This window comes from Drosophila persimilis, unplaced genomic scaffold, assembly GCF_003286085.1.
Source record: "Drosophila persimilis strain 14011-0111.01,24,50 unplaced genomic scaffold, DperRS2 tig00000002-arrow-pilon, whole genome shotgun sequence".
In the NCBI taxonomy this organism is placed as follows: Eukaryota; Metazoa; Arthropoda; class Insecta; order Diptera; family Drosophilidae; genus Drosophila; species Drosophila persimilis.
The window spans coordinates 10,690,237-10,716,219 of record NW_020825289.1 but is presented as its reverse complement, the minus strand read 5'-3'; the positions used below and the strand labels follow the sequence as shown (position 1 = coordinate 10,716,219).

At 43.9% G+C, this 25,983-nt stretch overlaps 4 protein-coding genes across 6 annotated transcripts in view; 3 read left to right on the top strand and 1 right to left on the bottom strand.

Moving 5' to 3' along the window:
• The window catches only part of LOC6590645 (myosin-11), a 33,508-nt gene extending 19,949 nt beyond the window's left edge, over nt 1–13,559 (top strand). Inside the window, exons 8-21 of one of the 3 annotated variants that reach the window (XM_026985566.1) lie at nt 3,024–3,113; nt 3,183–3,428; nt 3,508–3,996; nt 5,249–5,287; nt 5,680–5,796; nt 7,914–8,096; nt 8,187–8,507; nt 9,098–9,286; nt 9,561–11,315; nt 11,377–11,607; nt 11,692–12,134; nt 12,217–12,351; nt 12,422–12,485; nt 12,553–13,559. In XM_026985566.1, coding sequence (XP_026841367.1) covers nt 3,024–3,113; nt 3,183–3,428; nt 3,508–3,996; nt 5,249–5,287; nt 5,680–5,796; nt 7,914–8,096; nt 8,187–8,507; nt 9,098–9,286; nt 9,561–11,315; nt 11,377–11,607; nt 11,692–12,134; nt 12,217–12,351; nt 12,422–12,485; nt 12,553–12,588 — 4,338 coding nt within the window. In that variant the 3' untranslated portion in view covers nt 12,589–13,559. Of the gene's footprint in view, nt 1–3,023; nt 3,114–3,182; nt 3,429–3,507; nt 4,003–4,309; nt 4,343–5,248; nt 5,288–5,679; nt 5,797–7,913; nt 8,097–8,186; nt 8,508–9,097; nt 9,287–9,560; nt 11,316–11,376; nt 11,608–11,691; nt 12,135–12,216; nt 12,352–12,421; nt 12,486–12,552 lie in introns of those variants that run through there. The other 2 variants (XM_026985564.1, XM_026985565.1) reach the window with 2 other exon arrangements.
• A 4,665-nt stretch (nt 13,560–18,224) lies between these two features.
• Nucleotides 18,225–20,395, top strand: LOC6590643 (protein PTCD3 homolog, mitochondrial). The gene is made up of 2 exons (XM_002016568.2): nt 18,225–18,630; nt 18,690–20,395. Exons 1-2 carry the CDS (start codon nt 18,298–18,300, stop codon nt 20,319–20,321), a joined length of 1,965 nt encoding a protein of 654 aa, XP_002016604.1. The 5' UTR covers nt 18,225–18,297; the 3' UTR covers nt 20,322–20,395.
• Nucleotides 20,396–21,933: 1,538 nt separating this feature from the next.
• LOC6590642 (nucleoporin GLE1) lies at nt 21,934–24,011 on the top strand. The gene has a single exon (XM_026985833.1). It carries the CDS (start codon nt 21,951–21,953, stop codon nt 23,925–23,927), a length of 1,977 nt encoding a protein of 658 aa, XP_026841634.1. The 5' UTR covers nt 21,934–21,950; the 3' UTR covers nt 23,928–24,011.
• A 78-nt stretch (nt 24,012–24,089) lies between these two features.
• Nucleotides 24,090–25,691, bottom strand: LOC6590641 (zinc finger CCCH domain-containing protein 15 homolog). The gene is made up of 3 exons (XM_002016566.2): nt 25,549–25,691; nt 24,982–25,419; nt 24,090–24,926 (listed from the first exon to the last, which is right to left on the bottom strand). The coding sequence occupies exons 1-3, from the start codon at nt 25,618–25,620 to the stop codon at nt 24,216–24,218; spliced, it is 1,221 nt and encodes a 406-aa protein (XP_002016602.1). The 5' UTR covers nt 25,621–25,691; the 3' UTR covers nt 24,090–24,215.
• Between the last annotated feature and the right edge of the window lie 292 nt (nt 25,692–25,983).

Below are 25,983 nucleotides of genomic sequence, written 5' to 3'. Positions count from 1 at the left end.
AAATACCCCCAATAAAGCAAAGAAATTCGCCTCATCATCGCCATCATCATCAACATCATCAATCGACATCCACATCTACCCCAGCATCTAATAACAATAACAATCAGAGAACGATTCGAAGGCAACAAAACCGAACCGAATTGGAAGGAGCATCTATCTATATACCCGTGTGCATAGATTATGCTATATAGATAGGCGCCCAAACTGCATTTAACGCTTTCCTCTGCATACTCTCCAGCCATCTGGTAAAGCATCTGTAGTGAACGGTTCCCGAGTGGGGATTCCCGAAGAAAAGACACCAAGTATTATACATACAATACCTATATAAATATACACCATACCATACAATATACAATATGATAATAATACGGAATATTCTTAGTAGAACTAGGCTAAGCTAAGGGAAGGAGAACTATTGTTTCATGTGCCATTTTAAAGTAGAAACAAAGGAAAACTTACATTTAAATTTAAATTACTTTCTACATATTTAAATTCGCAATTCTGATTTAGGTTTTTTGCATAGAGCACTCAGGGCGATACTTTTCAGAAGGGAATAAAACGTTGAGTATGTTTTGATTCTCAGGAGAATTGTAGAGCCTTGCTCTTGACTCTCAAAAGTAAAAGACTGTATATAAAACTAAATGAGATTTACTCGCAAATAAACAACAATTTAAATATACAAAAATGAAAATGAAATCGAAAACGAAAATGAAGCAACATGAAATTTACTTTAAACTTGTGAAAGTTGCAAATTTTGCGAGCTAACGAAAAATATTTAAACGTTATTAAATCAAAACCTATAGATAAACTCGTACTTAGTATGGAAATTCAAGATCTTAGCAAATTGTTAGTGCAATACCGACACACACTCGACTATCTCTAAGAAAGTACTCGTACGCGTAAAGTAAACCCAAAGAAGCGAAAACTTGCCTGGTCCTAGTGCTAGTAATCGTAATCCCGGCCAGGCAAGCAAGTCAAGTATGTACCTCCTATAACCAACCTACTATCTAGCCATAACTATACCCAGAAGCTAGAACCTCTCTCTAAACTTCCTCTCCACCATGCTAGAACAATTTTGTAACTTAACAGATCTTTCTTCCGCTTCCGCTTCCTCTTGCTACTCCTTAGTTCTGACTTCCTAATGCCTTCCCCAGCAAAAACAGCAGAAACAGCAAAAGCTATGGACGAACTAGCGTGTGATTAGCAATGAAGGTCAATTATGTGTATAAAGATACAAATTTACATATACATATGTGAAATCTATGTGTGCAGATGGAGATAGGAACGGTCCGGAACGGTTCGGATCGGATCGGATCGTTTCCAGTGGAATTAATTGTTTGTTTGTCTGAGACAGCAACCGCAAAAGTGAAACGAAGAAGCATTCAAAATGTGTCTATGCGAATATTATATTGTATTATTACCATTATAATTACCATTTTGTATGTATTTGATCTGTACTAGTGTTGGTATTTCGTATTCGATGAAGCTCTTTTTATACGCTTAACTATCGATTTATGTATCATTTTTAGGATGCTTTCCCATTTTGTTTCGTTTTTCTTTGCTGTCTTTCAAAATCGAAAATTTATGCCTAGACATTTCTCAAAGAAAGTAAAAATTCTTGTTAAAGTAGTGGTTAAATTATACATGCATATATATACTTATATACATATATAAATATATGTACATATATGTACCTTTAGAGAAACAACAATCTGGAGCTATTTTTCCTAGTTGTACTCGTAGTAGTCGTAGTTCCAGTCAATCAATGCCCCTAAACGTATGCAGCCAAGATAAATCAGAAACAGAAATTGTGTTCATAGATAATGGCTTTATATGCAAATACATATGTACATATGCGTATTTATGTATAACTGAAAGAAGATTAAAGCTTATCACTTGCCAATCTATTCGGAAGAAAGGCATTTCTGTGCGTGCGTGAGTATAGATACATACATACATAGCTACAAAGATACTGTTACTATCCATTAGATACTACTACTAACTTCTGTTCTCGTTACCTAACCAAACTCGATTGATTCTCTTCTTCGATTCAGTTTGTATTTTTTGTAACCATTTTTCTACAAGACGACAAACAAGCAAAAACGAGGCATTTGAATACTGATATATACATACAATATATATACAATCTATACATAAATCTATATACTTATACTTATACTGTATTTGAATAATTATGGTTAATATTCTGATTAAACGCATATACATTTATGATCCAGCGAGACATACTATTTATACAATGATTTAACTGTAAACCTAATTAAGATTGCATTCAGACTTAATTCAACAAGCAAATATTCTCGAAATCTGTTAAAATTAAACTACATTTTAAGCATTATAAAATGGAAACTTTTCGAAAAGCAAACAATAAAATTACATACGAAAATCGAACGTCGAAAGTCGAATATCGATGAACGAAGAAATACTAATAAATATAGTAGTTCAGGAGTGACCACCCAACCGACTTCAATCTATCTACCTTTCTCTCTCATCCCCTACAACCATCAACCACAAGCACACCCACACACACGCACTACACCGATACCGATACCGATACCGATACGGATACTCAGAGACAAACACACGCATCGAACTCAAACCTACACCGGGGGCCAGGGCCAAACAGACACATTCCTCCACTCTCCTCATCAATAAGATCCATTATCCACAAGGCGTAGGCTCGAACCACGCTCCTCCATCCCTACGCTCAACCACACTGAATTGCAACCACAGCAAAACATCCTCACTATAAGAACAAAAAAAAAGAACAACAACTTTCAGACTAGAACAACACACAAAAACAAGAACCACAACAACAACCATCACGTATTTGTAGTCCTGGCTAAGGATCGACCATCCCCAGCCGAGGCAATGAGTGTTATAACAATTTCTGATCTGATATTATCTGTGTACTTTGTCCATTCCAACCTCTCCAACTAACCAACCTCCCCACCTGCCTGCCCCGTCTATTTGAAAAACACCGATAAACCCGACCCGACCCACAGTTGGACGAATTTCGTCTTGAAATACAAAGAAGGGATCAAGAGATCCTGGCGATGGCGGCCAAAATGAAAACACTGGAGGAGCAGCATCAGGTAAATAAAAGCCTGAACAGGGCCTCAATCCAAAAATAGTCGTTTGCACAGTAACGTAATTCCCGCTAGGACTATCAGCGGCACATAGCGGTGCTCAAGGAGTCGCTATGTGCCAAAGAGGAGCACTACAACATGCTGCATTCGGACGTGGAGGAGATGCGGGCCCGCCTCGAGGAGAAGAACCGCCTGATCGAGAAGAAGACCCAGGGCACCCTACAGACGGTGCAGGAGCGCAACCGTCTCACCAGCGAGCTGACCGAACTCAAGGATCATATGGACATCAAGGATCGCAAGATCAGTGTGCTGCAGCGCAAGGTTAGCTCTCCCCCAGTTAGCCGCCCAGCTCCACCCAGAACTCACCTTGAAACCGATCTTGGTCCACTCTCATTAACAGATCGAGAACTTGGAGGATCTGCTCAAGGAGAAGGACAACCAGGTGGACATGGCCCGGGCCCGTCTGTCGGCCATGCAGGCCCACCACAGCAGCTCCGAAGGTGCTCTGACCAGCCTCGAGGAAGCCATCGGCGACAAGGAGAAGCAGATGGCCCAGCTGCGCGATCAGCGCGATCGGGCCGAGCACGAGAAGCAGGAGGAGCGCGATCTGCACGAGCGTGAGGTGGCTGACTACAAAATCAAGTTGCGCGCCGCCGAGAGCGACGTTGAGAAGCTGCAGACCCGCCTGGAGCGGGCCGTCAACGAGCGCGAGAGGCTCGAGATCAAGTTGGAGGCTTCCCAGAGCGAGCTGGGCAAGTCGAAGGCGGAGCTCGAGAAGGCCACCTGCGAGATGGGACGAAGCAGCGCCGACTGGGAGTCCACCAAGCAACGGATCGCCCGCCTCGAACTGGAGAACGAGCGGCTGAAACACGATCTGGAGCGTTCCCAGGTACTCGTGCATTATTGCCAGTTCCCTCGACTACCCCCCAAAGCTATCTTTGTATCTGTATGTGTGTGCTTTGTATATATAATCTAAAGACATGCATAGATAATATCGATAATCTACTATCTACCCATATGAGTCTACACACATACATACATGTGTACCTATCAATATCAATATCTACATCAATATCTATATACCTATATCTATATCTATATCTATATCTGAATATGTATTTACATGTACACGTAACGCATCCCCAACTACCCAACAACAACTACAACCAACTTAAAACTCACCCAACATAAACCAAATATAGCTGCAGCTAGAAGAACAGACCACACTACACAAAGTAAGATTTAAACGCCAAATTCCATCTTCCAATTAGCCATAGACTGCATAATATCGTAATTCGTATATCGTTATTTCGAATATCGTATCTGCTCATACCGTTAAGCAGTTAAGCACCACAACATTTTGTATATAGTATTGTGATTTCGAAAGTGCTATTGTCGAATACCGTGGACTTGAATATCGTAGTTTTTTTGTACATTAATCTCATTGATGCAAATAACAGCGAAAATCGTATTCGAGTATCACAGTTCTTCACTTTTTTATTGCGAGTATCGAAATACTGAATATCGTAAATCACAGAGTCGAACTTTAAAATGCAGTAATTTGTAATTATATGAATATACATTTTTTGTACACTAAAATCGTGAATATCGTTTAAGAGAATATCGTAATAGCGCAAATGGGCGCATCGACAATACGTACATACATACATATATTGCTATTATGCACACCGCAACGCCGCACACCGCATCTCCTTAATCCTTAATCGTATATCGTATCGTATCGTATATCACGTAGCCGACACTCGTTGCTCGTAGCAACTCTTGTTTATTTTCCCTTAGTTCCGTCGGTTCTTGCATTTAGTGCCAGCAGGCAGGCTGACGTTTTACTTAGTTTCCACCAAACCCAGATCCGATAAAGACCTAACATATTGCACTCTTTTAGATGCTTAGACAGGATTAACTCCTTCAGCACCTTCAGTAGCCTGTTAGTTCAGTTAGACCCTGTGCCCCTAGTTAGGTTTTGATTTAATCGATGCGCAGACAAATGAGAGTGTTTCCCTGAAAGGGAGAACGTGTTGAATGGCTGCTGAACATGCTAAATGCATACAATTAAATGCACATATGTGCAGACCTATTAAGTCATAAGTATATAAACATTTGTTCGTATCGTACTCTTGCAGAATGTACAAAAGTTAATGTTCGAAACGGGCAAGATATCGGTAAGTCGGCCAAGCCGCTGACCCAGACTAGCCACAAACCTAGACCCACATACGTACGTACATAGTACTGTACGTATCCTCGTATATCGCATAGAGAAACAAGCGTCAAATGCACCCAAAGTACACCAAAAGTCCAATCTGGAGCTAAGCTAGAGGCAAAAACCAAATCCAAAATGCAAATATCTCATTGAATCATTCACAGCCTCATGGATCGGGTCTATTCGTAAGACAGCTAGCCTGCTGGACTCATCTACACATACTATTCGCACCACATCTATTCAATTACATTTGCTAATGGCCTGATCTGCTTTTAATAGTTGTTTGCACTTGTTACCCCAGCGACTCCGCTCCGGTTGAAATAAACTAATTTAAATGTTTCGCGTCTCGTCCAGACATCATTTGGCAGGACCACGATGACCACGTCCCAGGAGCTGGACCGGGCCACGGAGCGGGCCGACAAGGCGGCCGCCGAGCTGCGACGCACCCAAGCAGAGCTGAGAGTCACACAGGTACGGTCCTTGCTATACTACTACTCAGTATATATATTGTGCAGTGACAGCCATATACATATATCGATATGCATAACCGAATGCTCTTTTAGTTAGTATTACATACCTATTTATAATATATAACATATATATCGAACTCAGAAACGCATTGCAATTGAAACTCTCACGTGCAACTATATATGTGTATATAATTCTGTGTGCGTGTACTCTGTTAATGGACCAAACTCTTGAACAAGCGATGAGGAGACCCCACTTCCACACACCACAACACAAACACAAATACCACACTCGAGGAGGGACTCCACCTGCCTCTCTATCTCTTTGTCCTGCCTATCACACCTTCGCTGCCATTGGTGACCCCGATAAGCCTACAAACACACACACACACACAAACCGCGCATTGGTGACCCACACAGACACTGCAGCACTTGCTAAGCCACGAGTAAAACGGCTACGATTTGAGCTTCTTTTCGTTTTTTTCGATTTCTTCCTAAACCTAACGTAACTGTAACTGTAACTGTAAATGTAAGCTTTAAGCTGTAATCTGTAATTTATTTTAAACTGTACACACTTGCGACAATTTATACTAAAACCAATACTCTATCTAAACCGTTGTGCTTACATTCATTCTCTAAATATAGGGCGAAACTGAAAAACGTTTTGTGAGTAAAACTGCTTCGAAAGAAACGTAACCAAAAGACAAACAAGTTTTTAGTAAAGCAACTAATCGTAATCGAATTCGAATTTGAATTCAAACTTGAACTGCATCTGACCATATGCCAAAGTATCTAAATTATTCAAAGAAAACCAAAAAGAATACCAAAAATAGTTGCCATCTGTCACTTGTTCAATTTAATGTAACTTAAATGCATTGCCTGATATACTAACCTGCCATACACATATACATATACCTATATACATATGCCAACTTATCCATTTAGTATACATATGTACATTTATGATAACAATCATAATCACACTCCCACACACATTTGTATATTGACCTTGTACAAGGAACATCGCCTGAAATTCATCTCTCAGTTCCTGCCCCGATCCGGATCCCGGATGCCAGCAAAGTATGACAAAGCACTCGTATCCCCTGCGCTGATGTTGGTCTGGTCTCGAAAATCTTTTGCCGTTGGCATTAATCCCTCCCACATACACGCACGCACACTCGCACAGAAAGACGGCTTATACACTCACACCCAAAGGCATAGCCAGGATGGAGTACCCGTAAAACGGAAGCGGAAGGTTGCTTAGCTCTCTTCGCAGTCAATTGATTTGGCTGAGCTCTAACTTTCACTCACTCAAAAACACTCATACCACACTATAACCCACACTTTGCCTTACTTTGCTCTCTCGCACTTTCTCTTCTTCCTTAATCACTTACTTTCTCGCTCTCTGTCGCTCGCTACTTGTACTTTCCCTATTGCTTCTTCCAAGCGACATGTAAATGCTCATTCCATCACCAAAGTATTATCCATAACATTTCCCAAGCCGTTTTGTCAACTGTTCCCCATCTCCTAAGTCCGTTTTTTCCAATCTGCTCTTTCTCCGTGTCAAATCCTGATCCGTTTCTGATCTGTTTCCGTTATCCATAAATATAGTACTCCCCAACTGTCAGCCATATATTCTCCATCTGTTATCATAAACAATCATTAACTAACCTTATCCAGAAGAGACTACCATTGCCTCCCATCCTTTGTCCTCTGTCCTCTGTCTATAGTTTGCTCGCTTCTTGTGCTCTCCCACTCGCTCTTTCTGTCTCTCTGTCTCTGTCAGTCGCTCGCAGAATAAATTGATCGCTCGCTAGACTTTGTAATCGTGTTTTTAATCGCTATCGTACCTTAAGTAATCGTTATCGTACTCGTTGTTCACCTTAGCCTTTGTTTAATGTTTACTAATCTGTCAGACAATCAGTCGATCAGTCAGTCAAGTCAGTCATTTAAGAACCTTCCTCATTTGGTTGCCTGTAAATAATATCCGTTATCCAACCCTCCAATCTACCCCTCAACTACAACTACAACAATATAACACACCAACGAACCCAACGATCAATCGAACGATCGGCTCCAATTCTTGATAACGTTTACCCGATAACCCAACCAATCGAATAGTCGGATGCGGAACGGGCACGTGAAGAGGGCGCTGCCCTGCAGGAGAAGCTGGAAAAGAGTCAGGGCGAGGTCTATCGGCTGAAGGCGAAGCTGGAAAACGCGCAGGGCGAACAGGAGAGTCTGCGCCAGGAGCTGGAGAAGGCGCAGAGCGGCGTCTCGCGCATCCATGCCGATCGCGACCGGGTAGGCAAAAAAGTCTAGCTATAGTTACCCTCCTCCCAGGGCTCCTGAACCCACCACACTCACTTTCACTGCCCGAAATCCTTTGCCTAGGCCTTCTCCGAGGTTGAAAAGATCAAGGAGGAGATGGAGCGCACCCAGGCCACGCTGGGCAAAGCGCAGCTCCAGCATGAGAAGCTGCAGAACTCGCTGGACAAGGCCCAGAACGAGGTCGACCACCTGCAGGACAAGCTGGACAAGGCGTGCACCGAGAACCGACGCCTGGTGCTCGAGAAGGAGAAGCTCACCTACGACTACGACAACCTCCAATCGCAGCTGGACAAGGCTCTGGGACAGGCGGCGCGCATGCAGAAGGAGCGCGAGACCCTCACCCTAGACACTGATCGCATCCGGGAGAAATTGGAGAAGACTCAGGTATGCCCTTATGTCCGTATCCCTGTATCCCGTTCTCCCACCCCCACCACTTCAAATCCCTCTACACTACTCGTACACGCATCTTGGAAGGTCCTCTAAGAGACATTGCAGCCCCGCCCATAGATATCTGTGATGTGATTGTGATCGTAACTCTGTTGTGCTAACCCCAGATCTGTAACTAAAAGTACATTAACCCCACAGACTATAGACTACGCAAATTCTGAGCCACGGTTGCCATGAGGATTTAAGTTTTTATTTAATATTTTAAGGAAGAATGCATTTCTCGTTCTAATGGCGTTGATAAAAACATGGCATCCGTGGTCAGAGCTCACTCAACACTACCCGAACACACATTTAGATTGGTGTCTGATTTATTGTGAACGTAACCCTATCGCTTAACCCTCTGAAAGCTGAAACCATGCATATCTATACATATCTCTCCCCTTATATACAATATATCTACGTATGCGTAACTATCTTTCAACTGTCCCACACACCCACTACCGACTACCCACCCACACTCGTTAAAATAAAATAAAACTCACACCTCCACATGGAAAATGGAATATGGGACATGGAACATGGATCAGATGCATCTGGCGCGCATCCAGAAAGAGCGGGATCAATTCTCAGACGAGCTGGAAACGCTCAAGGAGCGTTCGGAGTCCTCGCAGACGCTTCTCATGAAGGCGGCTCGCGATCGGGAGGCGATGCAAACGGATCTGGAGGTGCTAAAGGAGCGCTACGAGAAGTCACATGCCATACAGCAGAAACTCCAGGTAATTCCTACACCCCGAAAACCAGATGAAGTTACCCCACCGAACCGAACAAAGGTATCCCCCTCAAATTATATCCCCAACAAAATTGGCTCTATCTAAACTCTATATATGACTTGTCTATGCTGCATACTAACTATCGAAAATCGCATGAGAACTGAAACTGAACCAGTGAAATTGGCTGTTTGTAAATCTATCTGTAGCTTACACTGCTTGGAACCCCCAGCCAAGGCAACGACCACTCAGTAAAACCTTACCCCTCGTTATGTTCTTTTAGATGGAGCGGGACGATGCCGTGACCGAGGTGGAGATACTCAAGGAGAAGCTGGACAAGGCCCTATACGCCAGCCAGAAACTGATCGACGAGAAGGACACCTCCAACAAGGAGTTCGAGAAGATGCTGGAGAAGTACGATCGCGCCCAGAACGAGATCTACCGCCTCCAATCTCGCTGCGACACCGCCGAGGCTGATCGCGCCCGCCTGGAGGTGGAGGCGGAACGATCGGGCCTGGCCGCCAGCAAGGCCCGCGAGGATCTGCGCAAACTCCAAGACGAGAGCACGCGGCTCCAGGAGGCCTGCGATCGGGCGGCACTGCAGCTGAGCCGAGCCAAGGAGTGCGAGGACAATGCCCGCAGCGAGCTGGAGCACCACCGAGATCGGTTCGATAAGATGCAAACGGACATCCGCCGGGCACAGGGCGAGAAGGAGCACTTCCAGTCGGAGCTGGAGCGCGTCACCTACGAGCTGGAGCGGGCGCATGCCGCCCAGACCAAGGCGGGAGCCAGCGTGGAGGCTGCCAAAGAGGAGGCCGCCCACTACGCGGTCGAGCTGGAGAAGATGCGCGACCGATACGAGAAGAGCCAGGTGGAGCTGCGCAAGCTCCAGGACGTGGACACCTTTGGGCGGGAGACGCGCCGCCTCAAGGAGGAGAACGAGCGGCTGCGCGAGAAGCTGGACAAGACGCTCATGGAGCTGGAGACGATCCGCGGCAAGTCACAGTACGAGTCGGAGTCGTTCGAGAAGTACAAGGACAAGTACGAGAAGATCGAGAACGAGATCCAGAACATGGAGTCGAAGCTGCACGAGACCAGCCTGCAGCTGGAGCTCTCCAAGGGAGAGGTGGCCAAGCTGCTGGCCAATCAGGACAAGCAGCGCTCGGAGCTGGAGCGGGCTCACATCGAGCGCGAGAAGGCGCGGGACAAGCACGAGAAGCTGCTGAAGGAGGTCGATCGTTTGCGCCTACAACAGTCCTCGGTGAGCCCCGGCGATCCGGTTCGCTCCTCCGCCTCCACCTCGGGGTTGTCGGCGGGCGAGCGGCAAGAGATCGACCGGCTGCGCGATCGCCTCGAGAAGGCGTTGCAGTCGCGCGATGCCACCGAACTGGAGGCCGGTCGCCTGGCCAAGGAACTGGAGAAGGCGCAAATGCATCTGGCCAAGCAGCAGGAGAACACCGAGTCCACGCGCATCGAGTTCGAGCGCATGGGCGCGGAGCTGGGACGCCTCCACGACCGCCTCGAGAAGTCCGAGTCAGAGAAGGAGTCGCTGCGCCAGGCCAGCCGCAGCGCAGGCGCAGGGGCAGCCGGAGGTGCTGCCCTTCCCCAGCTGGAGAAGCACGTGCAGAAGCTGGAGACCGACATCAAGCAACTGGCCATGGAGCGGGAGCAGCTCGTCCTGCAGCTGGAAAAGAGCCAGGAGATCCTCATGAACTTCCAGAAGGAGCTACAGAACGCCGAGGCGGAGCTGCAAAAGACGCGCGAGGAGAACCGGAAGCTGCGGAACGGCCAGCAAGTGCCAGCGGCAGCCCCCGCCGAAATTCAGGCCATGCAGAAGGAGATCCAAGCGCTCCAGCAGAAGCTGCAGGAGTCGGAGCGAGCTCTGTCCGCGGCAGGACCTCAGCAGGCGGCGGCGGCAGCAGCGGCGGCGGGCGCCCGCCCCGAGGAGATCGAGCAGTGGCGCAAGGTCATCGAGCAGGAGAAGGGACGCGCCGACATGGCCGACAAGGCCGCCCAGGAAATGCACAAGCGCATCCAGGTGAGTGTCGGACTTGGTGGTCCCTCCTTTAGAGATGACTAAGCTGGGAAATCTTCTCCAGTTAATGGACCAACACATCAAGGATCAGCACGCCCAGATGCAGAAGATGCAGCAGCAGATGCAGCAACAGGCGGCACAGCAGCAGCAGTCAGCGGCAGGTGCCGCAGCCGGAGCCGGTGTCGATGCAAAGGAGCTGGAGAAGGTCCGAACCGAGCTGCAAGCGGCCTGCACCGAGAGGGATCGCTTCCAACAGCAGCTAGAACTGTTGGTCCAGGAACTCGAAAAGAGTCAGGTGAGTGGTTCGTTCCTTTTAACCAAAGGGACAGCAGGGGATCATCATCTTCAAACTAATACAAATTCTTTGCCTTCCTTGCAGCTCTCGAATCAGGAGCAGGCCAAGCAATTGCAGACCTCCCAACAGCAAGTGCAGCAGTTGCAGCAACAGATCCAGACGCTGCAACAGCAGATGCAGCAGCTGCAGCAGGCTGGCAGTGCGGGAGCTGCCGCCACGGATGTGCAGCGCCAGCAGCTGGAGCAGCAGCAGAAGCAGCTGGAGGAGGTGCGCAGGCAGATCGACAACCAGGCCAAGGCCACCGAGGGCGAGCGGAAGATCATCGACGAGCAGCGCAAGCAGATCGAGGCCAAGCGCAAGGACATCGAGGACAAGGAGAAGAAGATGTCCGACTTCGATGTGCAGCTCCGCAAGCGCAAGGAGCAGATGGACCAGCTGGAGAAATCCCTTCAGACTCAGGGAGGCGGCGCCGCGGCGGCGGGCGAGCTCAACAAGAAGCTCATGGACACGCAACGGCAACTGGAAGCGTAAGTTCGAAAAATTTTCCACACCGTTCTCATTTATCTGATCCATACTGGATGCTCTCTCTTTCGCTTTGGGACCCCTTAGGTGCGTGAAGGAGCTGCAGAACACAAAGGAGGAGCACAAGAAAGCGGCAACCGAAACGGAGCGTTTGCTGCAATTGGTACAAATGTCGCAGGAGGAGCAGAATGCCAAGGAGAAGACCATCATGGATTTGCAACAGTGAGTAGCTCCCATCAAGCAGACGAGCCCAGCCCGATCAGAAGCTCATTATCTGTCCCTTTCGTTTCAGAGCCTTAAAGATCGCTCAAGCCAAAGTCAAACAAGCACAAACGCAACAACAGCAGCAGCAGGATGTAAGTTCTCTTTAGGTCGCTCCCTTAACCGTTCCACAAAGTTAAGCCCCCTACTCTCTCTCCTCAGGCTGGACCAGCTGGCTTCTTGAAGAGCTTTTTCTAAACAGTTCCCGCAAGCGAGAAAAACAAGCCCCACACACATACAGCTACATATGCAGATGCAGATATTTACCTAATACGATAAAGATGAAAAAAGAATATACCAAAAGCACTGTCTACTATTTTGTATACTACCGATGCCAGATACTTATACCAACTACATACATACATATGCAGTATTTCTACAACTCTCACACACCAACACATTTGTAAATGACACTATGTAAATGCGAAATGAAAATGCAAAATGCAGAATGCAAAAGCAGAATGCAGAGTGCAGAATGCAAATTATTTGATATTTATGTGTATTGTGTAAAATTAGGTTGCCGCTATACTCAAATTATGGATGCATTTAAATGTCAGCTCGTAAAGCTTAATTTCTCTCGAACTTTCTTAACTCTCTTTCTCTCACTAACTCTCTCTGTATCTCTATCTCTATCTCTCTCTCTCGATCCTTTTTCGAACACAACTTAATGTTTACCGTTAGTCAACCGATCACAATCTTGTCTCGCTCCCCCTCTCTGTCTATAAAACCCGAACCAGAGCTTTCTGTCCAACACTTTCTCTCTGTCGCTCGCTGTCGAGTTTATCGTAAAAGCTCAGGAACGTGACTACGCTATCACTCAAGAAGCCCCCAATGTCCCCACGCATCAGCCATTGCATCCAAACTGCGCGAATGTGATTTACAAAAGGGAAGGAACAAAAAAGAAACAGTCAAAAGAGAAATAATTATTAAATACAAGTTATTAACTAATTTAACACTGTCGCAGTGCGAGTAGATTATGTATCTGATATGCTAGCCTCTGTTATAGTTAGTAAAACATTAACCACACCACTCACACAAGGTTACATTCCACACTGTACATAAAGCATAGACATGACATCCAACGTAGTCTAATTCATAAAACACGAAGAGCAGAACGGGAAAAGTATTGATACAGAATATACAAATACCATATGTAGAGCAATAAATTATTCAAAAAAAAATAATACAGATATGATAAAGATATGAGTACTATATATTATGTACTTCACATGTATGTATATTGTAGTTACATGGATTGCTATTAAAAATTCTATTTAGGCGTGTACCAAAGAACTATACAGATCCAGTCGGGATCTGGGATGGACAAAGAACAAACGGAACTTAAAGAGAGAATACCTATAAATCGTAAAAACTAATATGTATATCTCCGATAATAATAAACTCCGTTAATCGTTAATCGTACCATCGTACCATAACAATTTACAATTTATAGTTTACACTAAATCCATCACTACAACAATAATACGATCTTTAACAACTCGCAACTAGTTATTCTAGTTCGTACACAAGCTTTACTTTTGTCAGCTGTGAATCTGCATTAAACATCCATACTTACTCGAACTCGAACGTATAGGAAATATATATGTAGGAGATTCCAGTGCCAGTCTAGTCCAGAAGTCGCTCGTACTTACATATGTCTGTATGTGGTCTAGATGGAGTGCAGAAAGTGTCAATGTTATCGGTCATATATGAGCTCTATAGTATATATGTAAATGTTTATGATATATAAATATGATAATAGTTACCAAAAAAGATATAAACATTTGATACGATACGATACATTTTAGTATTTTTATTTGTTTGGCTCACACTCACCCCACCCCTCTATAAATTGCTTTTTTGAAATCTAGCTGAGACAAAACAAGTATAGAACGAACACTGACTGTAGAAAGAAGATCATGGAAAGAGGTGCGGAGAATGACGGAATAATCACTGCCAATGTAAAGCAAGAATATTGAAAGAGAGATAGTTGGAAGTCAGTGTATTCCTAGGCTATATACATAGATTATCAGTTAAGTTCGGCTACGACGGCTACAGACCCAAACCACTATGACATTCAGCAAAAGACGAAGCAAAAACAAAACACAATCATATCATACAAACCTATATCAAACCCAAGAAAAAGAAGATAATAAAATATGGCGAAAGAACTGTTCAAGAAAATGTGTAGCGCTATCCTCCTCCTACCACACAGAATGCGCAGAGATCAGATCAAAACAAAGTTATAGAGTCATATGAAATACTTCTCTACTAGATCTCACCGGAGAGCCCTATGCGAATTCCTCCCAAAACCATTTACCAAGTAGATAATCGATTAACGACCAAGTAATTTATGATAGTATTCGTTGCTTTGACCTTAGTTCCGCTTGAATAGCATCGATAACATTTTTGTATATAAGTAGCCCCACCCGCAACCCCGTTCTCCACCCCAACCTCTCTCTGCCCCGACAAAGTTCCTAAGCTTGGAACGACGGGTCAAAGCGGAGTTGAAGAGTAAAAAAACCTACATGAGTTTACAAGTCAAGTAATAATTTAGAAAAATCGAGCAGTTCGATATTTCCCATCCCTCCTTTGAAAGCCGAGCGCCCAGGCTGGCTTGGCATGTGTGTACATAAGTGTGTAGTTATGTAAGCATAAGAGAAACTGTATAATATATGAAAATTAACTATATGCAATAAACTGCAGTCGGTGAATGATCGATAATTAATCATTCGGGACTCGATACACGAGCCATTTGAGAACAAGCAATTAACTATCGACAAATCAAACATTGACAAACACACATAACGTTGACAATATAACCACCCTAAACACACACACACACATATAACACACTAAAACACACACATACACCGACATTAAAACACTGAAAAGACACCCCACAGATAAACCTAAGAATCGTTGGATCAACGTTGAATCATTTTTTACAATACAATAACTCTAAATCGAAGTCAACATATCCAAAAAAAAAGATAGAGCTGATCTCATGTTAACTAAAGTTAGAAAACATGTCTCAATATCGATTTCCTATCGATACTAGTCGATTTCCTCCCTCACTTTCACTCTTTCTTCTATATACACGTCTACCACCTTTACCTTCACCATCACTTTCGATTTCGATTTCGAATTCTATTTCCCCTTCGATATAGATTTCCAATTGTAGACTACGAACAGCGAGAGGAAACGTTTGCCTTTATCTACTTAAACTTACCACGTATCGTATTGTTAGCCTAGATAGTTTCAATTATAACAGCAGCAGCAGCAGAAGAAAGAGGAGGAGAACTAACTAACGGTACTATCTACAATATAGAACTTACCGTAAACACTTTAATCATATTATCCCCGCCGTCGTGTACCCTACTTACAAATACAAATACGAGACAAAGAAAGCTAAAGGATAGAAAAGGAGAAGGAACCCAAAAAACCAAATGTGGAAAGCTTCAAAAACTTTTTCTATACAAAACTCTAGCAAAAATATAACTAAAGAAACCAAATAAAATCTCGAATAATGTAATTTAGCAAATTGTAAACTCAATAAAGGCAACCAAACAAACACCCAATAAATACTATTAGATAACAAGGGGATCGGAACGGAACGGACCCGAGAACATAGGATAGATCGCAAGAAGAGCCACTAAATGAATTTATATAGGAGAAAAGTCGAGGTAGAATTAGGGCAAACGATCTCCAGTAAAGAGGAAAAATCCCAGATTAGATCCCATTGTGTACTTCTTTGTACATAGACGTATATACATATATATTTATGACTAGAGAAAATGCATAAGATACATAGATGAATATAGGAAGATACATATAAATACATATAGATATATTAGCATATGCATAGCAGATACGGAAAGCGAGCGCAAATTATATAAATACCGCCACATCATCCATCAGAGCCGAACATCGTAGTCAGAGCAGTCCGATATTGGCTAGAGAGGAAGCGGCGGAACAGAGGAACCCCCATAGTCCGAAACCGAAATTTCCGAGTGCCCGAAACCAATCCCTAAACCAAGCCGAAAACGAAACTGAAACTGAAACAAGAAACCCGAAAACCCCCTGAGACATCGGAGACATGAGAAAGAACAAAAACCATTTCGTGTAAACATTTTTTTAAACAAGTTTGGTGATCTACGATATTGGTAATAATTATTGATAACTAAAATAAAAGGAAATGCATATACATGCATATATTATACAAATATATGAGTAAAGATGCTGTAGGAAGAAGGAATATGGTAACAAGAGATGGCATACATAAAGTAAATATTTATTATATAATGTTTTTTAAGTAACATTACTTATAGATAAGCCATTATATATACACATATATATACATAATATATATAAATTATACATATATGAAACTACATAAGTTTACAAGGTATATGAACAGAACAAACAAAACAAAGTTAAGATCAACCACAACCACAAAAAGAAAAACAACAACAACAAAAACAAAAACGCAACCGCAGCAACTAAACAAAAGAAAACAAAGCGAGTGGACGGAATATATATAATAATAATAAACTAAATAAATTTATTATATACATACATACATACATAGAAGAATATTACAATGGAAAAACGTAACGGAAAATGATTGCGAGATGAAAATGATTATTTGAAACATGTTCATTATATATAAATGTCATTAAAAATGTTCTTCAAAACTGCCTACCAATAAAATATATTTCAAATAATATCTGCGACTCTTTCTGATCCCATATGGGAGGGTACATATGTACCTAGTATACTGTATCCTAGAGGACTTAGTATTTGATATAACCGGTATTTGAAGAGTTTAGGGATATAATAGATTTGCGGTGAGTGTAGATGTTTGTAACACCCAGAACAATGCGTTTCCGACCAAATAGAGCATATATGTATATATTCTTGATCATCATCAAAAGCCGAATCTGTCTGTCCGTCTGCTTTGAAACCTAGCCACCCAGCAACCAAATTGTTACAAGTGTATTTCAAAAATTGTGCCCCACCCGCTAAAGGCGAAAATCTGTGGTATTCACAATTTTGAATGTTCGAGAGAACGAAGAATAATTTAGAATAAACATAAATAAAAATTTGCTTAATCTGAATCATCATTATAGCCAGATTTGCAGTGGTTTCTCCTAAACCGTCCACGCACTTACTTAGCCCGTTCACACGAGGGTGTACCCTTAATAGAGAGATGTAATGGCTGGCATTGGTGTGAGAAGAGAGAGCGAGAAAGAAATGTAGCGGAATACAAAACGGAAAAATGGAAAAATATACAATGACAAGTGCGACCCAAATTGAGAGATCAAGTCCCACTCTCGCATGAACCAAGAAATCTTTTTTGCGAACAAAAAAGGCAGTCATCGGCTCCAGAATTGGTAATCATCCAAGTACGTATCATAACGTATAGATAAATCATAAGCTCACATACATATGTATTTACTAACTGACTTTAAATGCAGAGGCGCGGTTCTTGCCGCGAAAGTAACTTACATTCTGCGAAGGTCGGAGCACCGATTTTTGCGTTTCAAAATCAAGTCGGTAATTTCTTGCGAAAGCAACGACCGGTTATCGCACAAAAGTATCGATATTTTTTGAAGTCAATGAGAAAACCGTGGGTAGTTATAATATTTCGTCAATGAGAGAACAGAAAAGAAATAATATAAGCAATAGTAATACAAAAAAAATATCACCCAAATATTATAGTCACATTCCACTACTCTCACTGCATGTATGATTTTCCCGTTAGGTGATGAAGTGTAGTGGAATTATATATATCGATATATTCAAGAAGAAGAAGGTGTATTTTCCGCACGAAATCGCAGAATATTTTTAATTTTAAAAACATTAGTGAAAACAGGCGAGATTTAGGCCCGCACCTGCACTACCATGTACCTCACGCGTCAGCTCAGATTGCTGCCAAAGGCCAGCATTGGACGGAGCATAGCTACCAGCAGCACACATTACACAACCACCACAGGCGCTGCACCGGCTGCGGAGCACATTGAGGTACCCAATCGCATAGAACGCTCGCCCACGGACATACTAAAAGCATTGGCCAGCACCGTCGGACGCGACCACACGGCGCCCCATTACAAGTACCACGATGATCCGTTCCTGATACCCATGTCAAACATGGCAAAGCGCACGTACGCCATGTCGAAGGAGGCTGGGCGTAAGGCTGCCAAATGGATAAAAGAAGAGCACCATGAACTATTTTTGGTAGGTAGGCAGTTACAAGATTGCTAGTTAACTCTAGTTAACTATTTAATATAATGCAGCACCAAGAAGCTCAACCGGCCATTGAAAAATTCGCCCCCAGCATGGTTTACACTGAAGAGTCCGAGGTGGACGAGAGTTCTCTCGGGCAACTGATTGAGCAGGGAGAGCTTAAGGACGCCGTGCTTGTGTACAATCTGATGGAACAGAAGGGAATCGCCCTCAGTTCTGAGTTAAAGCAAAGACTTTTAGAACTTGTGTGCTTCCACAATAATCAGGACCCACTACCAGAAGAGTACATTGAGGAACGGTGGTTTCTCGAAAACAACCGACGACGTGAGCGACACGGAAAGACGTGGAAGGACGGCGACCTGGCTGAGAAGCTGTATTCCGAAATTGAACCAAAGACGCCCAAGACTTACGCTTCCCTTATTCGTGGCATGGCCAAGTATTTGCAGTGTGAGCGGGCATACGCCCTGCTTCAGGAGGCTGGCGAAAAGCAAATTCAATTGGACACAAACACTTTTAATTCGATTATCCAAATCATCAGCTTTTTAAAGGACAATGCCGAACAGAGATGGCAACTGTGCACCGAGCTGCTGCAGCAAATGTCGGAGCAGAAATTGCGCCCCAATTTAGGCACTTTGAATGCCATTCTCCAGTGCATTAGCACTTTTGGCAACTTCAAACTTGCCCGTACGTCGGCCCTCAAAGTTCTTCCAGAGTTCAAGCAACTTGGTGTTAACCCGAGCCTAGGCACCTACTATTATCTGCTGATCATCTTCTGCCGCGAGCGCGGTCCAGTGTCCCATGTTATAGTGGACATACTGAATGAGATTGCAGGCAGGGAGTTCAGGGTTGAGCATCCCAAGGACACGTACTTCTTTGCCACTGCCATGGATGTGTGCCGCAATCATTTAAATGACAAGTCGCTGGCCAAGAAAGTGAACGAGCTGCTGCACACCGGCAACAACTACGATTTGATAGGCGATTCCTTTAAAGAGTCTATCTATTACCGCAATTATCTGGCCCTGCTCTGCCAGACTGAATCGATAGAGGACTTTATGCTAACCTACGACCTGCTGGTGCCCAACATCTACATACCCGAGCCCGGCATCATGGAGGAAGTACTACGGACCATTGAGATCAACGCCGCAGTCGAACACGTGCCTCGCATCTGGTCCGACATGGTTGTGTTCGACCACACGCACCGCGAAAGCCTTTTGCTATATGTCCTGCGAATTATGGTGGACAATCGACCAAATGCGGACACGCCCGCCCAATCCCAGCTCCCGGAGCAATGTGCCAAGGTGGCTCTGGACATGTACAACAAGATCGAGGAGTCCGTGAGACGGATCAAAAAGGTCTCGTTCACTGGACAAATGCTTGGCGACATTCTAACACTGCTCGTCCGGGGCGACAACTACGAGAAGGCCAGCGAAGTGTTCTCCCACATTGACAAAAATCAGCATCGCATTCCCGGCACACCCGCCGAGAGCGCTTTACAAGAGTATGTAGAGGCCTCGGTCAAGGAGAAAGCGCCCAGCCAGGCCTTGGCTGCCCTCCAGTATGCTGTCGAAAACAATATGGAGTCGAGTGTCCTCGCCAAGCTCATCCACGATGGTTTTACGTTGAACGAAACGCATCTAGCCAAGCTGAAATCACTAGTCGGCGAAAGTTTCCTTGAGAAGTGATTGACTTTATTGTAGAGATTCGTTTGTAATTGATATAAACACAATTGTTAAATAAATGCCTTGGGATGTGTTAATCCTCTTTCGTTAAATGTTTGAGTAGGTAAGTAAATAGATTTCCCAGATATCTGAACCCCTCTTGAGAGCGAGGATCACAGCGGAAACAATGGCCTCCAAAAGAAGTCGAAGTGTAAATTCCACAGTTAGATGCCGCCTAGGATTCCCGCAACGAAGGACCGTGATTCGAGAATAATAAGACTTGGAACACAAGAAACCGTTGACGGAACAATGTTGTTGAAATTTGATATACACCACTTACTATATATCCAGAAACGCCACATTACGAACCGGTTAAAACGGGAACGACGCGATTTTTGCTACTGCAACAACGGGAGTACATAAAAGTAATAAATATTTTAGCCAATTTATTCATCAATAGGATACAACTATGTGGGCAGGGCCAAAGGTTTTAGTTAGCTAGCATTATTCAACGAAATATGAATAATTGAACAATAGGAACAACTATCCTCTTTCGTTTTTTTTCTTTCCCTATTTTTGATAAAACCTTTTTTTAGACTAAATTGAATCAGTAATCGTATAAAATTATGTGGGCATAAATAAAGGCCCGGTTGACAACATTTAAATCCTTGTCACTTGCTCACATTCAAAAAATTTCGATTTGGCGCGCACCACTCGGTATAGTTTGAAAATGAGACCGTATATTTCGGGTCATACTGTAGAAACTGGTTTTCGCCGCCCTCCCATGTGGTGTTTTTTAGTGCTAAATTGTATTTTTGTCATTTATTAATTTAATTTTCAATGTTATATAAAAATCCAATAAATGCAAGTATTTCGAATAGGCCAATCATGTATAGAATTGATTCATCAATCCTACAAAATTGAGTGGGCATGGCTAAATGTTCCATATAGATAGTATTATTCAACGGAACAAAGAATATGAGGAATTTGAATTCGCCGCAGTTCGCCCCAGTTCGCTTTAGCAGCAATGAGTCTCATTCCATATACAAACATGTTGCGCATTCCATGCACACATACCCTGGGGGAAATGGATATTATAAAATTGTGAATACGTTTGTCTTCCAAGGCTCAGTAGGTATCAGGATCGACATAAATATATACAAGATACTTATAATGTACTTGAATATGTCTAAAGAATATCAATTTGATAAAAGGTCTTTGTAAATTACGTTATATCTTCATATAAAATTAACGAAATAGGGTATACAAAGACCTATACACGCATCGTGTCATCCAATACCAGCAACATTGCGACTCTTTTTATGTTGAACTTTTTCATTTAAACCTTTTTTTACGTAAAATCCAAAAAAAGCAAGGATTAAAAACTATCCAATCTTGTAGAAAATTGATTCATTAATCGTGTAAAATTATGTGGGCATGGCTAAATGTGCTATATATATAGTAATATTCCACGGAAGAAAGAAAACGAGGAATATGTATAATAGAATTTTAATTGGACCGTATATCTTATCGATAGTCCGCGGTCACACTGGTCTGCAGACAAACAAACAAAATGGTAAGGAATGGAATATCCGAATTTCTGAATTATACAGGCTATTTTCCTTACAGAGCGTGGAAAATGTTATACGGGAAATGGATAGTTTGCACCTAGAAACTGTATTTAAGCATGCAGCTATTGCTTCGCTCACATGCAAAGGACGCACATTGGGCCCCGATCGGGAACCATTTTGGGTGGAAGGGCAGAAGGAAAGTCTGGACGAAGGCATTGTAAATGCCGAGGAAACTGTTGTAGAGAAAACGATTGTTTCTCCTAGCATCAGAGACAAGGAACCGAGTTTGTCCTGCTTCCCAGATGCAGGCGAAATAAACGCTAGTATATTTAGGCGGGAAATGGCGGAGCAGTGCAAGAGGAGTGTGCGTAAGCAGATTCAAGCATTAAAGGAGGCACATAAAGGACTGCAGATACAGTGCGATACCCGTCAGAGGGAAGAGGATCAGCAAAAAGAGCGTCTAGCCCAAAAAGCATTACGAGAGCAGACCGATAATCTCATCAATCAGAAGGCGGAACAGCTGGCTCAAGGGCAGCTCGAGGCACAGCAGCGTCAACAATTGGACCTGCGCAAGAAAACTGACCAAAAGCTGCATAAACTTGCCTTGGAGGGAGTGTCGCGATGCCAAAGAAGATTCGGCAACAAGTATGAGGGGATCATAAAGCTGTTGCTGTCATTGGATAAGGAGACGGTCCAGGTCTGTGCCGCCCAAAATCAGCAACTCAGGGAGCTGGGTGAAAAGTTTGATGACCTGGTTTGTACTGTAAAAATGGGCAACTTCGAGCAAAGTCAATATTTAAGCTCGATCATAAAGGCCGAGCAATATTGCAAAAACTTAGACGACCTGGAGGCTGATATGATCAAAGAACTGGCGGAATTCTCAGAGCTAATCCAGCAGCAAATTAAAATGGAAGCTGCACAACGTCTGGAGGAAGAAAAACAGAGGCAATTGGAAGAAGAGAAGAAGCAGTTTGAAGAACAGACGCAGAGACAGAAGGAAAAGGACGAGTCAGAAGCTCAGCAACGGCAGAAACTGGCGGAAGAAGCTGCCAAGGCGACGCCACCTCCTGAGGAAAACTCCGTTGATGTTTCGCCGGCGAAAGGCACCATATCTACCTCCTATGTCCACCCATCGCGACTAGCATTCTACAATGAAATCATTTCACTCTACCAAACCAAAGTAGATGCAGTGAAGCCCTTGCAGTCTGAGGAGTCGTTGAAGCAGTATCGCACTGGCTGCCAAAGGGCAATAAACTTGCCTCTGAACGCCATTACAGCGGTCAGTCCGCAGCATCTAAGCAACAATTTTGAAAAACTATACAACTTCTTTGCCGGCCACAGCGTGAGAGTAATGAATGACGCCACCATTACTATTAATGACCATCCATTGGCTCGTGACTACTGCATGCTCTTAATGGCAAAGAAGTTCGTTAGTCAATCAGAGACGGCTATATCTGGTAATCCCCAAGCCGCTTTTCCCTTTGCGTCGGTTATTGTGACCTTCTGGAAGTTGCTGCCTGATTTCGGAAAGGTGTTCCTGGCGTATCTCTACAAAGAATCGCCATATTTGGTGCCCTATGTGATACCGCAGCAACCGGGACAGACGGCAGAGCAATATCTCAAATCGATTGGCTATCGGCTGTCCGACAAAAACGAGCTGGAGAAGCCCGACATGTTTCTCAAGCGGCAAACTGGAATCGCCCGTCTGTTTGCTGCTGTTATTATTACGCCTGGACGAAAAGCAGACGGACCTGCCCAATGTTTCGGTCTGGAGGAAGGCTGGCGTTGGCTGGCTCATGTAGTTCATGTGAAACCGTTGCCCGACATAAGCGCCACCCTGATCATGGAGATACTTCAGACACTGGGCTTTGAGTTGTGGCGCACCTATGGCAAACAGTTCCTCAAGCTCTTGCTCTACATTCACATATCCTACATGCCACAACTGGCCATCTACGACGAGGGCGGACCGAAGACGCGCCTGGAAATGCTTTTGGCCAAGTTCCTCCGCGAGCGCCAGATCCCTCAGACTGTGGGTATTTTGCCTCCTGGCTTTTGGTAGTTTTACAATTGATGCATATTTCTAACTTTATGTACAAATATTGTTTCCGTTCGAGTAATAAAATTAAGCGTTTCTTTTGTGAAATTTATAGTTCAGGCAACATTCTATCATGGCAATGGCTTCAGAGGGCCTTAGATCCTTATCCAGATCAAACAGTTAATAGATTTTTCAGAAATGCAACATTTGAAAGCTACAGTTTTATTGATCAAAAGTAGCTAAAGGCAGAAATCTCTATATGAACGCACTGTGATTTGACAAATCAAAATTAAAAAGAAATAATTGAGGAAGCTAGTCATCTTCATCATCCAGATCCAAGTCATCCAGTTCGCCGGCCAAGTCAACAAAGAGATCTTTGTTGAAGGGTGCAGCATCGTTGGCGGGGGCAGACGATGATGGGTTCTCATCATCAGAAGCCGCTCCATCCTCGGCTGCTGCGGTTTTGGCTGCTTCCGTTGCTTGATCTAGTAGCCTGGTGCTAGATGCTATGGTGCCAGAACCATCAACCTCCTTGGCAGCCAGCGAAAGGGCAGCCAGATCGAGTTCCTTGAACTCAAAGGCATTGTCATCATCGTCGTCCTCACGTTTGTAGACATCAAAGGCGGCATCGCCCTCCTCGATGGGTCCGTCGTCGACCAGGTCTGGATTAAAGCTGAACATTTCACGACCAGAGATACCAAACTGTTTGCCCTTGCTGAAGTCGCTCTTCTTGCGCTCCTCCTCAGCGACCATCTTGGCTTTCTTCTCCTGCAGCTTGCGTTTCTTCCAGGCCAAGAAGGTTTCAAGGGTGACACGGGTTTGGTTGGAGCCCAAAGCAGCGCGTTCCTTCTCAATCAGATCGACTAGCGAAATTTCCGTGGGCTTATCCTCCTTCTTCTTGTCTCGCTTCAAAACATAACCGGGCGGCAGGGCGTGACGATAGATGCACTTCTCTCCGTTGGGACATTCCCAGAACCAACCGTACTTCGACTTTTCCACAGCTTCCAGGAAGAACTTGCAAATCTGTCCAGAATTTAGTAATTAGTTTCTGATAATGAGCGGCAGGAACTTGACTTACGATTTCAGTTGTGGGTCGGCGCTTCTCCTCAGAATGCTTCTTATCCACAACCTCCTTCAACTTTGCATCGTCCCAGTTGGTCATGAGGTCATCTTCGTTGTCACGCATATCAACATACATGGAGCGCTTCTCCACCTTGTTCTCCAGGGACAGGTCGTGGGAGAATTTGCACTTATCTCCCTTGGTGCAGAGTCCCTGCTTGAAGAACGCACACACCACAGACTTGGGATCAGTGCCCTTATCCACCTTTTGCGTCTGCACGGGCTTGAAGATCGATGCCATCTCACGCAAATCCGCCAATTTCTTTTCCTTTTCATCTTTCTTTTTGTCGCCATCCTGACGTGGATGATGGCCGCCGGCCTGAACCTGCTTCTGGACTTGCTGGATGAACTTCTGCTGCTTGTTACCCTTCTTGTTCTTCAAGCCAAACGTTTTGTCCTACCGATAAACATTCAGAAATAAATATCTCCGTAGAGCTATTATGCCACATCGTGGTTCTACATCTTTGAACATCAATTATTCGGCCAATGAAAGTCTAGCAGCAGTCATCTCCGAACTCTAGCATACCTCAATGACTTTTTCCTTCTTCTTTTGTTCCGTTTTTTTGCTGGGACCCGCCGGCGCTTTCTTCGGCGGCATCTTAGAGGCCGGTTTTGTTAGTTAAACTATCGAAAAATTAGAAATAAAATCCAACAAAATAAATTTTGCACAACCACGCTGAGAGGCAGCCCTGCCAACCTGTTTGTCAGTCAATTGAGTTGGCAGTTCAAATTAGAAACAAGAAAAAAATATTTTTTACAACTACACTGAGAGGCAGCCCTGCCAACCTGTTTGTCAGTCAATTGAGTTGGCAGTTCAAATTAGAAACAAGAAAAAAAAATTTTTTACAACTACACTGAGAGGCAGCCCTGCCAACCTGTTTGTCAGTCAACTACGTCACATATTTCAAAATATACCGTAAATATACAGACGAATTTAAGTTATATTTTACATATTCCTCGT